The sequence below is a fragment of the Gobius niger genome, assembly GCF_951799975.1.
Source record: "Gobius niger genome assembly, chromosome: 6".
In the NCBI taxonomy this organism is placed as follows: domain Eukaryota; kingdom Metazoa; phylum Chordata; class Actinopteri; order Gobiiformes; family Gobiidae; genus Gobius; species Gobius niger.
The window spans coordinates 17,690,898-17,707,610 of record NC_136857.1 but is presented as its reverse complement, the minus strand read 5'-3'; the positions used below and the strand labels follow the sequence as shown (position 1 = coordinate 17,707,610).

General features: G+C 41.2%; 1 protein-coding gene across 1 annotated transcript in view; it reads right to left on the bottom strand.

Annotated features, from left to right (window-relative positions):
* plxnd1 (plexin D1) overlaps positions 1-16,713 on the bottom strand; it is a 124,696-nt gene that overhangs the window by 30,161 nt on the left and 77,822 nt on the right. Inside the window, exons 15-20 of the mRNA XM_079557741.1 lie at positions 13,831-13,970; positions 13,399-13,578; positions 12,889-12,973; positions 11,507-11,803; positions 5,516-5,665; positions 1,108-1,222 (exon numbers count right to left, since the gene is read on the bottom strand). Of these exons, the coding sequence (XP_079413867.1) occupies positions 1,108-1,222; positions 5,516-5,665; positions 11,507-11,803; positions 12,889-12,973; positions 13,399-13,578; positions 13,831-13,970 (967 nt within the window). The remainder of the gene's footprint in view (positions 1-1,107; positions 1,223-5,515; positions 5,666-11,506; positions 11,804-12,888; positions 12,974-13,398; positions 13,579-13,830; positions 13,971-16,713) is intronic.

Below are 16,713 nucleotides of genomic sequence, written 5' to 3'. Positions count from 1 at the left end.
ACAGGCACAGCCAAGTCAGTCATCAAAATGTATAATCTATTGTTAAGAGCAATCTTTTTTGTGTTTTGTAAATGTGCATAGCTTGCATTTTGTTGGCACCGCCATGTATCAATAAATAAAGCACTGCCACGCATTGGATCAAATCACCAGTGGTCCAAACATGAATCAACAAGCGAAATACCAGATGGATTTTTGTGAGTTAGTGAACAAAAATCTCACACAGTATTAATACTGTATGAAAGAAACAATTGTTACCTCTGTCCTCAGATGTTACATGTTATCAGCAATTAAATATGCATTAGACTCATGTAGCGCATTTTGCTCTACCATTTCATGCAACATTCATTTACTCCCCGCACTCAGTGATGGAATGCTATTTTAGGCAAGGTGGCTATAGGACACAATGACAGCAGGCACTGATCAGAGCTGGGATCAAACCTCAAACCTGTGACTGCTCTACTGCTAAACCACTGGCACTGCAACTGCTGTGGCCCAAAATGCATACGTTCACTGTTGTTAAAACTACATGTCCATTAACCTTGTGGCCTGTATTGTAAGACAAGTTCCAAAGTACATCACTGATATATTGAAAACAGATGCTTTACGGACACTTAAGAACAGACGTGAAGGAGAAAAATAATAAGTCCGCACAATCCCCTCCTTTCACCCTTCCACCTGCCCCAGACACCAGAACTCTTCACTGAGATGACAGGATACAGTCACACGGTCAGACAGACTCAAGACAGACAGGCCAGAGAGAACACAGGCTGCTTTGTGTGGCTGCTGCTGAGGGGGAGATGAAGCAACCAGGGGACACCGTGACCCCCCCCAATCCCTTTTATCTGCTGCACATCTGGGGCATCCATCGCAACAGCAGCCGCACAGCCATACATCATAAACTGGGAGTAGGGAGGATATAAAGATGCATTGTGAAGATTTTCAACCGGTGTTACATTCAGAATTATAGTCGAGTCACTCTGGTAGAAGTAAAAAAGGCTATCGCAGAAGTCAACCACGACCACTGTGGCGAGTGCATTTGTATAAATTATTGTATGTGTATCTTGAGTGCATTGTAATGCTCTTAGCTGGCGTGTAACGGTAACTCACCCACAGTGCATAGCAAAAGCAGCACGCAGCACACGACAATGGAGACGACAATGGCCAGCTCGCTGCCTCCAAGCTGCACTTTGGCGATTGTGTGATGAAAGTTCCCCACCTGGATCTACAGACAGAGAAACAGCTTTTGAGTCACAGAATCCCATTTATTAAATTCATCTTCTTAAGCAAGATTTAGTGGCTACATTTAGAATACCTTGTAGCTATAGTAGAAAAAATTGCGTGCAGCATAATATGGGCAGGTCTTAATGGAAACAAGTGCATGGTTTCTACACACGCATAAATTTTAATGGGCGCAGGTGCAGGCATGCTCTCACCAAAAAAAAAGGAAAGGAAAAAAAGCATCCAGCAGGAGGACATGAAAAATGGCCTTGTGCATCGAATGAGCAAGAAGAGCCACACAGTTCAGAGTAACCCAGATGTGACGAGAAAGGACTCACACTTCCCTTCTGATTAGTCAGCAGGGCCTCTGTGCGGCAGCACCACAGCAGCAGCGCCTTCCCCAATCCCAACTTCATGAAAAAGACGGAGATGAAAAGCCCCCAATCCTCAAACCAAATCCTTCTTTACATTGGTCCGACTCAGAGGGAGAAGCTGCAGTAGCCTCACTAGACTCTGCTGCTCTTTCATTTTTGGTCTTTCTGGTTTCCAGGCATTTATTTAATATATTTACCAAAAGAAAAAGAATCTCTTGAAGAGCAAAGTGTCAATGCCATCGTTCCTACCTCATGTTTCTTGTTACAGTATGGTAATGAATACTGATAGCCTAATGAAACGCCTAGTATTGTCAACGTTTGAAATACACTTGGTCCCTTAAAGACTTACCACTGCTTTTGATACAACAGCTACCACTCCTTCAATTCAGTGTGCTTTAAATTCTACTTCTAGAAACTACTAAATGCATCTGCAGACAGCTGTATAGAGCAGCTGTGAATACCATTGTTTGTCTGCAGTTCTTGTTTCATTACTTACTTAGTTATAACATATTATGAGCTGTAAAAAATGCATCATCACAATTCTTCCACTGATGGTGTCCACAAATACTTTTACTGCTCCTACCACTACAACTAGTTCATTCTAGTTCTGTAGGACAACTTACAATACTTTTTGAATTGATTATATCCTTCAGTCTAGAGTTACTACCTTTTTTTTTTGTCTTTCTGGTTACAGGCATTTATTTCATTCATTTGCAAACACCAGCGCAGACAAACCTTGCAGAGCTGGTGTAATGGAGGGGAAAATGCCATTGTTCCCAGTTCCTGTTTCTCTTTGGTAAAAAAAAAAAAAAAAAAAAAAAGAAGAAAGAAAAACACACCACTTCGTCTCCTTGGACCACTTCCGAGCCGCGCACAAACATGGCACATATAAATAGAAGTGGCACACACAGAGTAAGCAAGGAAACAAATGGCCATGAGCTATGCATCGGCTCAATGCGCTTATTGAAAGGCAAATATACAGTAGGCACTATATCTTTATGCCCTCATGCACTTTGCAAACATCCTTAGTGATTGGAGCTCTGCAATTATGTGCTATGGCTTCAGAGTAAAGTAGTCATACAAGTAAAAGTAAATGTTAATTCAAAAGTTTCTGCTGGATAGTTTAGTCAAGTGAAAGCACAGAAATCATTTGAAACCTGCAATTGATGTAACCACCACTACTTCACTGCTGTCACTACTTGCACTTTGACTACTGCTCGTGCGCCAAGAAAGCACAGCGAGCACTTGGGTATTATTCTGAATCTCCCGAATTCTATCGCTAATGTGGTAAAACAAAACAGAAAACCCATTCGCGTAAAGGCGATTTTCTCCACAAATCACTGGTAATGACCCACTGTTGTTGACTTTTTCCCGCTAAGCCACTCCTGATGACCCGTTCGTACTTTGTAGTCGTCGTAAAATGGTAAGATGGAGGGTAGATGCAGCCACAGGTAAGAACCATAAACATAACGGTGGTATAAAAGCTTTGCTGCTATTTCGGGGTCTAAAAGCGGGGAAGGCTTTCTGGAGTAGTTACAAGCCAAGCCAGCATGCACATACAGTTATGAACATGTGTTTCCAGCTCCAGAGGGGCACTCTTATTTAAATATAGATGAATGCTTCTCAGCTAATAAAACGTCACTTGAATGGGCAACCGCATCTGGGCACAGCAGCAAAGGAAGCGGCTTTATCAGACATAGCCCCTGTGTTGTATGGAAATATGAATTATCAAAGTTAGGCTGCATGAAATTGATGTCATCTGTAATAGATGGTTTGACCTTGCAGACGTACAAAATATTGAGGACTGGGAAAGAATCAATGTCAGGGCACTTTGAGTAAAACTTTAATTGTCTTGTGTTTTACAAATGCATGCGCTGTATCCAATTCTTCTAATAATAGTTTTGTCAGCTTAAAGCCACACCGCGTAACATTTCACCCAATGAAAAGAAAGGAAAACAAGCCTTTAGTTTCTTACAGACATTTTAAAATACTTCAAAAGATGACCGATCAAACATGTATCTTTACTGTGAGCGTCTCCACTCTCCTAAGATCTGACTGTAGCTTTACTGGGAGCGGGGGCGTCTCCAGCTCGTCTCCATGGAGATGTTGACTAAACAACAGGTTAGGTCCTCATCCAAGATCCAACATTTGACTACCCACAGGAAAAATAGCATTTCCTGCGTCGAGCTCGTCATTAGGAGCATGTTTTGTATTGGCAACAGTAGAATCCAAAATGTTATGCAGTGTGCCTTTAATGAGTCATAAGATAAGCAGAATACTTTAGCTCCCAAATGCTACATAATTTCAGATGATTTTGGCTACAATTTGGCAACAAGCACAACATGTCTGATGCACGTACACAATGTCATTGTTTCGCTTAGCTTTTCCGTTCTCATGCCCCTAGAGGCCATAAGCATCACTGCGGGTTTCGTAGCATGTTGTGTATTTTTTTTTACTCATTAATTGTCCGTGAGAGTAAACACTACACTGACAGAAAAGACAAAAGGAGAGAGGGATATTGTACATCCAGTTACACAATGGAGATCATTTTTGTCACTCAAACTTGGCTGTAAATACTGGTAAAGTGGTGCTAGCCCGCTGTCAGCTTCCTCTTTGTGATTCCATTAGTGTGTATTGCGCCTCCGGGTCGGAGTAGGTAAAGGTGCAAGCATGGTTTTCTGGCCAGAGACTCAAGGGGGAGATGAAAGACCCCCCAATCATCCCATCAACACTTGTATTACCCCCAGAGGGACTATGGAAAGGATTTATTAAGGTAAACAAGTTACTTAGTACTGCTTTAATCCTTAACATTTTGATTTATCGTCAAACAGTGGATGCTATTTTTAATGTCTCATCAGGAGAGTTATGCTTTGAAAATATAGCTCACAAACTATGACTTTGCTTCTTTGATTTCTCAATAGTAATTAATCATGAGTGTCATGCAGTCTGGACCAATTTCATTCTAATACAACTATATTTGTACAGAGAGACAAATCAACGCATTAGGACTTTAATTGGGCCCATTAATTATAATTTAGAGAGCTCCGAGGTGTGTATTCCCATTGAGATAGTACCATCTGCGTAATAGGTGAGACTGCCATTGAAGAAGCTAGGCTGATGAATGTATTAGGTAAACATTTCACTGTTCGTCTGTGGCATTGTGGCACTCCTGATGAATCACCACTCCTCTAAGTGCTGACTCATGCTCTACCACTACAAATCATTTATAATGCATAGAAAGAGGGACACACGCATCATTGAATATGCATAGACCTACGAGGGTCGTTAGAATGAGCTCTACAGATGGTGAGGTTTCTGACCAAATGTCTGGAAACGCACAGAGAGACAGACGGAGGTTTTGCTTAAATTACCAGGGTCAATTTGTGAATATTTCCAACAAGGGCCTTCATAAAGTGAGTGTTGTGGTCAGGGCCAAAGACATTGAGAGCTCTCCAAGGCCAGTGTGAACCGAGGCTAATGCCATGACTAAGACTATTTGATAATGTATTATTCTCAAAGATAACTCTTGTCAGTTGAGGGTGGTAATGTTATGTAAATATGGGAAATATCACACTGGTAGATTTAAAAGGGGATCACTTTTCACTTATTATAAAACACAAACTGGAGGGCTGACTTTTCTTAAATCAGCAATATAGTATATCTAGTTGTGGTAGGAATCACATCTTACCCCAAAAAAAGAAAAAAGAAATATGTATTATAATAACAATAAATCGTCAGCTTGCAAACCTAAAGCCTGCTCACTTGACAGCACAATCTAATTCCTGGATTATAAAAATCCAATTGAAATCAGGAAAATACTTTTTATGACTAGGCTAAGACTGTTCAAACATAAGTCGAAGGGACTCTGGAGCGCTACATGCATATCTGTCATTCTGTGGTATTTCAGATGCATGCGTACTTACTGTGACAGGTAGCTCGCCCTCGCTGGAGCTGAGCAGTTCATTGATGGTGCAGTGGAACAGCTGGTCATTATGAAAGCTGATGTTACAGGGATACGAGCCAATCATCACCGAGTACTCCTCTGGTACCAGCTCCAGATCGTTGGGCCCTTTCTGTGCCAAAAACGGAGAGAGAAAAACAAAAGCGTCAGGCGGTCAGGGGCAGGTCAATGGAAAAACACACTGACAGTGGGGAGAAGACTTACTTCATATATGTTCTTAAAACTAGTGCCACCAGTTCCTACTACTCTAGTACAAGTACTGATTAGGGCTGGGATACCGGTACTTTAAAAATACTTGGTTTGCAATACCGAAATCTGAACAATGCTTTTCCCCGATACCTATACCAAAATATTTTCCATCTAGAACCAGAAAAGAGAACAATAATGTTAATTTGAGCTGAAACAACCAAGTAGCTTCCTTTAATGCTTTCCCTGGACCAACAGGTCTCTAAAAATATAGTAATATTTTTTTTGGTTCCTGCTTTCGAACCTGATTTCTCGACTTTTTTTCCCCAACACCAGTCATACCTAAACTTTATTGTGTTTAAGCTCTTAACCCTCAGCTGAACAGGTGAACAAACTGTCTCCAGTTTGGCTTTACTCAAATCTAAAAAATAAGGCAAAATAGCAACAAACCAAGAAGAAAAATGCTACAAAAAGTGACAAAAATGTGAAGAAAAAGTGACAAAAATTGGAAGTAAAAGAATATCTAACAAGTGACCACAACACAGCAACAACACACAGAAAAAGATCAGTTTTGTAGGTCTTAGCTTTCAAATGAGACAGTACATTGGGTAAAGTGGAACTCAGTTAAGGCAGGGGTAAGAGGTTAACAGCCCAAGTACTGATGACACAATACTTCTGCTTTCGTTACTCATGCTAGCAAATGTGGTGGAATAAAATTACTAATTTCAGTGAAATGAACAAGAAAATGTTCTGGTACTAAAAAGTAATATAACTTATATAAAAGTACTCAACAGATTTGCATGAAAGTAAATATGACATCATCATTCTTTTTAAACTTGGTACTTCTGCTGCCATTTAAAAGGTACTTTAATTTCACTAAAGGGAAGGTGTCCCCTGTATTTACCCGTTCAACAGGTGCAGGATGCCCGCAGTGAAGCACCTGGGTATCTCCAGATCGCAAATTAGGTTTGGCTAGAACTGCCTTGCTTGATGTTTTAACCTATTGAGCATGTTTAGCAAAAGCCATTGGTCTGGGTGGCCACACTTTTGCATACCAATTTATGTACATTTTTGAATATTTATTAAGTAAGTAAAGTTTATTTCTAACGCTCTTTTCACAGATAAAATCACAAAGTGCCAAGTAAAAGCAAACAATATAAAAATGTATATATATGAGTAAAATTAAACGTGACACTAGTGAACCCCATCAGCCAAAATTTACTGATGCCTTTCAGAATTTAAGCTGCACAGAAAACACTTCAAAAATCTAAAGCACATACTGTACAATAATCTAGTTCCACTTCAACGCACGGATAAGAGTAATATAGTACCCGCAGTTTACTAACACATGGCCCTGATACATATTGCAGCCATTGTGTTGGCCTGTCCGACAGCTGTGGGCCTGAACAAACTCGCTGTAGCTCCACCAGTTTGGGCCCGAGTTGAGCTTAAAGCAGCAAACACTCCCTCCGAGTCGCTCTCACATGACCGGGGAAATTTCTCCAAACAAACCCACTGACAGTCATCGCCGCGGCTGCCCAACATAACATTCTCAGGGCCTTTTCACAAGATATGACTCCTGCTCTGTCTAATATCCAAACCACACAACATTGCTAAAGTCCTTAATACCAAAAGGAAAGATGGCCATATTTGGAGTGAACGGTTCATTATCATCTTTGGCTGGAGTAGGAATAGAACTGGGCATTTAGGACAGTCTAAAAGTGAATGAATGAAACAATAAATGAATACCGTTTTCATTGCCTTCAAAGCAAATCGTCTGCCTCCCACTACAATGACCATATTATTTCTAATCCAAAACCACACAGCACTGATTAAGTCTTTTAAAAAAAACAAATAAGAAAAGTCTGTCTGCAGGACTTAGTTTTTTGAAAAAACACATTTCCCTAATTAAAGGTCTGCTATCCAAATGTGGGAATCTAAACATGGAAACTCACTGTGGCAAAATAGAAAAAAATGTCCAAAAGCCCATGAATGTCGTAAACACGATTGCAACACAAAACCAAACCAGGAAGTGGGTCTATAAACAGTTTAACAAGTTTACATTAGAAATCTCTGTCATCGTTGGACTGTTTTTCCTGCCTAATAAGATTGACTGACCCGGGGTGTTGTTCGTTGGTTGAATGATTATGTTTGTAAAGCGATTTGCACTGTGGCAGCAGGTCCAGATTTATGCAATTAAAACTCGCGCCGACTTTGTTTCTGCGGCCAGCCAAACAGGGGAAATGAATTGCAATAGTATGAGGTAAGCTGTGTGTAATTCTAATTTCCTTTCAACATAACAAATGTAAGGCGAGGAATGTGTCAGTGTGTGTGTGTTGGGAAGTGTTTATTCCCAGTGTGCTTCCGCGCTTTGATTGCACCCTCAGGGCCGCGTCCTGTCCCTGCTGCAGGATGCCACCCCCTGGGCCTCTGTCAACAAACGCTCCCCAACTCAAAGACAACACAGACGCATGCAAAAATAAAAGACAGACGCGCACATGATTCGATTCAAGCTGTTCTTTACGTGGGGTTGCACCAGCCGGCAGAGTGGTTAGCCTTTTGCAAAGAGGTGGTGGGTTTGGTGCACGTGCCGGTTGACTCTCAATCTCTTTGAGTGTTGCTCTGGCTTTCCCCCAATGTCCCACATGGCTACATTGAGTAAATGGATGCTGGTAAAGGGTGTTACACTTTTTTAAACAATGATCTAGCCACAAGGGTCATAAGCCAATGCACTCCTTGTAGCCGGTCCCAATCTTGGAGAGGGCTGTCAGAAAGGACATCTTAATGGCTCGGAAGGATATCCTACACATAACTCCAGAAGGAAAAGCCAACACACTAAAACATTATTTGGGTCACAAACCCTTAAAGGAAAGGCCACCATTTTTACATACTGAAATATCTTCTTACCTTAGCTTAGACGAGTTGATGCGTAACTGTGTTGTCTTTGTGCGTGCGCTCAGTCACGCAAATGTTGTTAGCATTTAGCCTCTCCTAGCATAAGTATAGCCCCAAACTGGGATGAAGTTAGAAGCTACCAAGCCTTGACACCATCTAAGTCTAGTTACACAAAATGAAACATGTCGATTTTCTAAGCGTATAAAAAGGGGTACTAGATTGCAAGGCGTAATAACATAGGAGCACTTCGACTTCCGCGCAGCAATATCTTCACGAGATATTACTGCGCAAAGACCAGACCAGACATAAACAAAGACCAGACAGTTACGCATCAACTTAAGCTAAGGTAAGAACATATCTCAGTATGTAAAAACGGTGGCCTGTTCCTTTAAAGCAGAAATAATAACTCATGCCCCTAGAGACCATAGCATGTGCGTTTTTTTACTCATTAATTGTCCGTGAGAGTAAATACTACGCTGACAAAGGGAGAGAGGGATATTACACAATGGAGATAATTTTTTCACTCAAACTCGCCTGTTAATACTGTTTTGCCCGTTAGCCTGTTAGCTTCCTCTTTGTAATTCCATTCGTGTGTAATGGAGGCAGCGAAGTTGCAATTGTGGTTTTCTGGCCAGAGACACCAGAGGAGATGAAAGACCCCCCAAACACTTGTATTACCCCCAGAGGGACTACGAAAATAATTCTTTAAGGTAAAGAAGTTACTTAGTTCTTCTTTAATTAAATTGTGATAGAGTTGCGTTGTTTACTTATTAAACACATAATACTATTCCCAATCACAAAGTACACCACACCTCCGTCATGGCAAAGTGGAATTCACCATCTCCTAAGAAACAGGAAGCCGCAAGTCGAGCTATGATGACTGTACCCTGCCAAAGGCCCTAAGTTGCTTGGTATAGGCTTCAACCACCCACAAACGTACGAGTCTAAATCTGAATCCACTTCCCCAAAAGAAAAACAGCAGTAGTGGCCTTGCAGTCGGTCTGAGTAAGCCACATCTTGTTTGCACTTCCCTGTCTGCGTGTCCTACATGGTTTCACAGCCAGCAGCTCCTAAAGGGTGACGAATGCGCACAGACAGGTGCTTAGATCAGCCAAAACGCATGAACACAGACCACCCTTTGAGCTGTCGCCCCCCCTGAGCCCCCCCTTGCGGCCCCCGACAGAAAACAACACATTTTGAGACGCCGCAGCCTTTGATGTGGTGTATGTGCCCCTGGTTTATGTGAATATGAATAAAGAAACGCAGAGAGGCTCGTCTGGCTGCTCACAGTGGGGGCCATTGGCTTTGTGACAGAGCTCCTTGTGAACATGGAAACAATGGATTTAAAGGAGAAGTAGGTGAGAACCACAATTTGTCGAGACAAATGTGTAAAATGGACAATGTGTAACATGTAAATTATAAACTGAAAAATGATTTGCATAAAATATATCATTTTGGCAATCTACCATAGATAATATATAACAATAGGTGTTAAAGGTGTGGAGATATTTTACAATTTATAGTATAAGCCTTATATTAGATTACAACAACATGCAACAAAGCAGCACAGGCAAAGAAAATGATTCCAAAAAATAAACAGCAGGCGTGAGCAACTAAAATGGTTAAACAGTTTGTGTGCAGACCATCAAATTCACACAGTGTTTACCTTTATGTTCACTTTAATCTAATCAGGAGTGACTGAACAAATAGACTCGCAGAACATGTGTGGCGTTCTCAGTGTTTGTGACAGATCAAAAGAAAGTATGCAGCTACTTTCGACTTCTGTAATCTAAGATGAGCCTGAATTCAAAGCATGTGCTGAGTTTATGCAGGATATTCAGCCAGGACTGGACTAAACAAGGTCAAAACCAGAACTGTTTAAGTCAGGTATAAACCAGGACTCACACTGAAGAGGCCCTCACGACACTGTTTGAGAACCAATGACTCTGTTTCTATATCTACTTAGTTGTGCGCGTTCGAACGTGTCGAACAACTAACACGCTGGATTGACTGTCTATGCATAGGAGCATCTCATTTATAACTTTGTGTTGCTTACAGCTGGGCTAATTAGGCGTCTCCTCCTGACATGGTCCGGAGGAAATGTCTGTGAAGAGCTAAAAATAGCCTTATGGATGTTTGTGGATTAGGTTCAGTAGATTAGAGTGATTACACCGGCGTTTGTCAATATGGAAAAATTGATATGCTGTGTGTGAAAACTGAGAACACGGCAGGAGTTTGATTCAGGGAAGAACATGCATGTAGATTTGACATAGAATTAAATTAAACATTTTAATTGAGGTAATTGTTCACTTGAATGTTGTAATTAACAATTAATTGTGTTATTCTGACAATAAACAACAGACGAACAATTAAATTGCTCCTGGCAGGTGCATAGTAGACAGCAGCGACCCACTGTACATCAGTGGGAATCTCTTCCTTTGATGGAATTCTCAATGACACTGTTTTAAGACTTGCTTTCAGGTTTGCTCAGCTTTGATTATTTAATTAAAAAAAGAGCACTTGTCCACATCATTGTCATCGTTTCATGTTCACCTGGTTATAGCTGTGACGGCTCAAAAAATTAACTGAAGTGTAGCCAAACTCAAACATATCTTTTTTCCCGCCTTTTTATTCTGCTTGCATCCTGGGATCGAGAGTAACTTAATTTCAATATATCATATGTACATGTGGTGACTGACAATAAAGATATGAACTTGAACAAACTCAAGATCGTCCGACAGTAATATGGACTTATTTTAATACTATCATAAAGACACTGTAAGACTATTTCCTAAGGTGATCCTATGCTGTGTTCTCATCTCCGTGAGTGGCCTGGCGCTCGCATGAACTGCGTGTCCCCGCTCCCACTCACATTAATGATGAGTGTCAGCTGCTCTCCGGGGTGGTGTTTAATCAGCTTCTCCTTGTTGGCCGTGAAGAACTGCGGGTCCTCTACGTACTCCAACAGGAAGTGACCTTTAAGAGGATCGCTCTCCTCTTCCTCCTCTCCCTCATCCTCCTCATCCGCCGTCTCATCGCTGTCAGGGCGAGTAGGACTGTCCCCTGTGTAGAGCACTCCGTTCAGGTAGAACTGCACTGAGGTCTGCTGGGACTGGAGTGCGGCCGGTGATGGGCAGGTGATCAGGGAGGGAGAGAGCACTGTGCAATACTGGAACAACACAGGAGGTTAGGAACATATACCAAAGGTCCCCAGCGTTTCCCATTAACAATGTAGACTACACGCACCCCCATTGTCTAATATTCTACCCAATTAGTCTAAAACAAGAACTGATTAGGAGCCCAAATCTATTAAATAGCACGGTCAAAATGAGGATCATCTGTACTATCACACTCTCAGTGGAAATCTGTGTGATATAATGAGGTCCCCTATGAAGCCTTCTTTTATCATCATTCCCACAACAAGATTACTTGCAATGAGTCAGACTGAATCTACAAATGGCAATGGTTTCTGAGGTGAGAACAAAATGGAAGCATGGTTAAACACCCCGAAAGGTTATCTGGGAATAAAATTCAACATTCAAACAACTGAAGATCTACAATGTCATTTTTTTATTATTAGTTTGACTGAATTATATATAGAGATTCATTACTTAGCTTTACTTAGCTAAACATACCCCACACCACAGTCAATACTAGAGTGATTTGGGGTAGATTACTTCCCAGGGGTGCGCCTAGGGGGTTGGCTGAGGGCAGCACAGGCCACCTCTGGAATCTGACTGTCCCACCTGCTCCACTCAGAGGCTACCAGAATACAGCAATGATGCTTTTTGCAGGTTTTTGGTAATACTATCTTGCACCTTTTGGGTTAGAAAATGGATCTAAAAGAGCTAAACCAAAATAAAGAGTTGTGGCACTTCCTGATTCTCCTAGCGAACTCACCCTAAACCTCCCACCCCCTGCTCGTTCTCCCCATTTGCTGTGCTTATTCAATAGAGAGAGAAAAAACATAGAAATACCCCCCTTTAAGTGCTCAATTCTCAGGGAAAAATGTGATGAAAGTCTTGGGTCAGTCCTCATGCTTAGAATAACTATCCCAATGAAAAAAAAGTCTGGACATGCCCCCGTTACCTCCAGCTGCCAACATTGTAGAGGCTGTACTTGCTTTATATAAAAGGACTTCACACTTTGTCCTGCTCAGAATTTAAATGTAGATAATGCATTTCCCCGAGGATAAGTGTAACACGAATAATCTGTAAAAAAGAGTTACCCTTCAAAATTGAAATAATTACTCACTGATGTTCCAATCTCCGACACCTGCATGGAGACACTCTGCACCAGATCAAACCCCTGGCCTGTGACCGTGATGGTCCTGCCACCACTGGGACACAACAAAGAGATAGAGACAGTCAAATCTGCTCCAGGACTAAAAACTGACAATCGCGCACACAGATATGCAAATGCTTTGGAGCAGAGAGAAAGAAAGAGATAATAATGCAAAGCAGCCTGTGCGTAGACAGGATCCTAACACATGTCATCAAAAGCACTCACACACATGCAGCGCCATTTAGACGCACAAATGACATGCAATAAAGAGAAGGAGCCACACAGCAGGGGTAACTTTATTTAAAAGGTTTGTAGGTTTATGAAACGCTCATAGATGTCTAAACATGAAGGAACAAAGTGTAACATTTAGAAAGACAATATAGAGAAACATGCTGCTGTATTTGCATGAATAAATTAATACACTTCACTGTAGTGTTCCTGCAAGTGTGGCCATTACTATGTGTTTGTGGCTCAAGATACCTGAGGTAACTCTTGGTGGGGTGGATGGAGCTGATGGTGGGGTTCTTCTCGTAGGTGTATGTGGTGCTGATCCTCTCGAACTGACACAGGACCTTGTCAAACTCCACACACACCAGCACTGAGTCCGTGTGAGCCTGCAGCGCCGGCGGCATTGTGCAATCAATGGTGTCATCTGTTTTCCTGCAAAGTGGAGCAAACATCTTAACCAAGAATCCTGTGATGTCTACAAGGGCACAGAGCTACATTGTGCCAACATTCCCCTCAACTTGTGTAGAAAAGACTTTGAACTTCGTGTTCGATAGGCCCAACAATCTAAGCGAAAGTAACCATGAGCCTTATTTTTAGCTTTGTCACCTCAAAATGAGCCTTTTACGAGAGGTGAACTTCAAATAGAAATGTATTCGTGTCAGAAGAATCCGTAATGGTTCTCACTCAGTGATGATGCACTCCTCCGTATTATTGACCATTACTCGGACGTCAGAGCCGATGTCCAGATTTTCCCCTCTGATGGTCACTCTGGTACCTCCCGCTCGAGAACCCTTTACAGGATACATAGACTGCAGCTTCGGGACCTGGTCGCAGACAAAACAGTGACACAATACATTAATGTCATACAACTTCACAGGCGAAAAAGATATTGCCAGCACTTTTTTTCTTGACACCAAATGAAATTGTTATAGTTTTTTTCCTTCCCCAGATTGGCTCCGACAGAGGCTGACTACAACAGTAAATTAGTGAAGAAAACTGTGAAGACAGCCCACGCTGCAGTATGTTGAGGCGTTACTAGAGCCAACTGGCCTATGGGTCTGAGTGAGCAGGACAGACTCGCTTTGGTTAATAAGATCAAATATGCATGAACTGTGAAATCTGCACTTTATTGTACAATAGCTTGATAAGATTCTGTACAGAGTTTAAAAGTTCAGTGTTGCTTCCATTGAATGCAATTTCAAGGTGGGACGAACAGGGGCAAAGAAAACCAATGTGAGTATTTCTTTCAATAGTGGAGACTATTCTTCCGAATTCAGGAGCATAGCCAGTTTGTTGAGATGATTTTCTCTTCAAAAACAGAAGCAAAGTTCCTTTTGGATATTTTGGTTTAAGACATTTAGATGCAAGATTTGTAGAGGCCACCTCCACGCAATGACAGAATCAAATTTCTATGGAGCAATATACCACCAGGTCAAGGGGCTAATTGTATACACTGTCGTTATGTTATTTTAGGTACATGCTTTCTTTGGCCTCATGACCTCTTTGGCTGTTTTTGTTGTTTTATATTTAATCCATTAATCTATGACACAACTATAACACAAAAGGCAAATATTTCCATCTTAGAACCACTGCACTGATACACATGATCATACACACACTAACAATGCCCCCCTTAGGTGCAGATGAATCCATCTTGGTCGCTCCTGGCATTAACATTCCTGGCTCTTCCCTTGTCCTCTGTCCCGGCCACCTCCAGGGAAAGCCCTTTCCGCACTGACAGGATCTACTTCCTCAGAGGAGACCTACCATTGTGTGTGGCTGCGAGGAGGCAGATGTTTCCTGACCACAGCTCAAGGAAGGAGGTGCAATAAAGACAGCGCATATCCTGTCTCCAAATGTATTTTCTACAAACATTCCCCCTATCAGCAGACTCATTTTTACTATTGCCCAATCCTTTTCCAATCCCACCTGCTAACAACATTAAAGCTGCTTGATTTCTGGATTGCTACAGGAGTCTAGTATCAACAATGAAAAACGGTTAACCAGGTGCTCTTCAGATTATGGATCATGAACAGTTACTTCTACACAAAGACTGAGGCAGAAAGAAAAATTAAAAAGGTCTTCATTATGTCATGGCGACCATAAAAATGGTTTTAAAAAGTCATGTGGGTCGTGGAGCGCCACTTTTCCAGAGTAAATGACGTCACCTCAATTTTCTTTCCTGCAACATTTATTGAAATGAATCTCAATAAAAGTTAATAAACTCCACTCTCCTTAAGGTTAGGTTTAGATTAGTTTGGAGCTAGCTTTTCCTGCATATAATTAATTATGAAAACTATCAGCCCTAAGTTATGTAATTCGATCAGTCGGCTTTTTAAATATTGTTGTATGCTAATCACTGTTTACCTTGCCAGCAAACCAATCTCTCGTGGTATTTGTGAGTTTGCCTGTTGTTTAAATAGTGGTGAAATATGCTTTTAATTCGGTATCAGAATCAGACCATATCTGCGATCTTATCTTATTTTTAATCTTACAGCTAACTTACATTTACATCTAGTTTTTAAATTTAGGGAAACACCATACAACCTCAAGTTAATAACCTTTCAATATAAATGTATTTAACACCGTATTCATGTGTTTTCATGTTGTACTTTTTTGTAGTATTTTTTTGTTTTCTTTTTTTTTTTAATTTTTGTTTGTTTTGTTTGGGGGGGGGGGGGGTTCTTTTTGTCTGTGTGTCTCGTTTTTGTGTTCGTGTTACTACCTTATAATTTTGGTTTGAAAATTAATAAACCATATTCTGAAAAAAAAAAAACATATATATATCTAAAACTATACCAACAGGCCTAAAAGCATTTTGGAAATAGCTTATTTTAAAGAGTTTTTGTATACTATTTGTAGGAATATAAAAATGATTGAGACTGTGGTAATGTGATTCTGAACACAGCTGACCTTGCTCAGCTGCTGACCCTGATAACCGACCTGATCTTTCACCAGGGATACAACTCCCCAACCTGACACATAGATAATCTCTCTCCATGTGATCACATCTACATTGTAACGTTGAACTCTTTTGCAACAGTGCATTACATTAAACCTTTTTAAACTTCAAATCAAATCGACTTCAGCATCTTTTTATATAATTTTTCTATCACAGCACTAACTCTATCTGAACAAACAAAGGCTTTTCTTTACAGTACGTCATGAATGGTCTCCTCCGTTCCAAGTAAAAATCATGCAGTTGGCTTTAAACCGCTTCTTTCCTTCGACAGATCTCTGGAGGTGAATGCGAATGCCTGCGAGGGGTTCCCACAACAGCCCGGCATCGTTTTTGTTGCTCCAAATTCACTTTTATCCTCGGGAATCGGGGAGGGTTTGCAGAATGGGGTGATTTCTCAGAGGGATGACTCAGAATCTCTGCAGAATCTCCCTCAAAAGGAGCTGACAAGACAGGCCTCTCCAGAGTTGCGCTATGAACAACCTATTGTCTACAAAGTCAATGGTATCAAAGCACTTTTTATATGGGTATTTCCACAACTGCTTTCTCCTAATCCAACGGGAGACAGTCTGGGTCAGGGCCAGTAAGCACACAAGTGACCGGCAGCG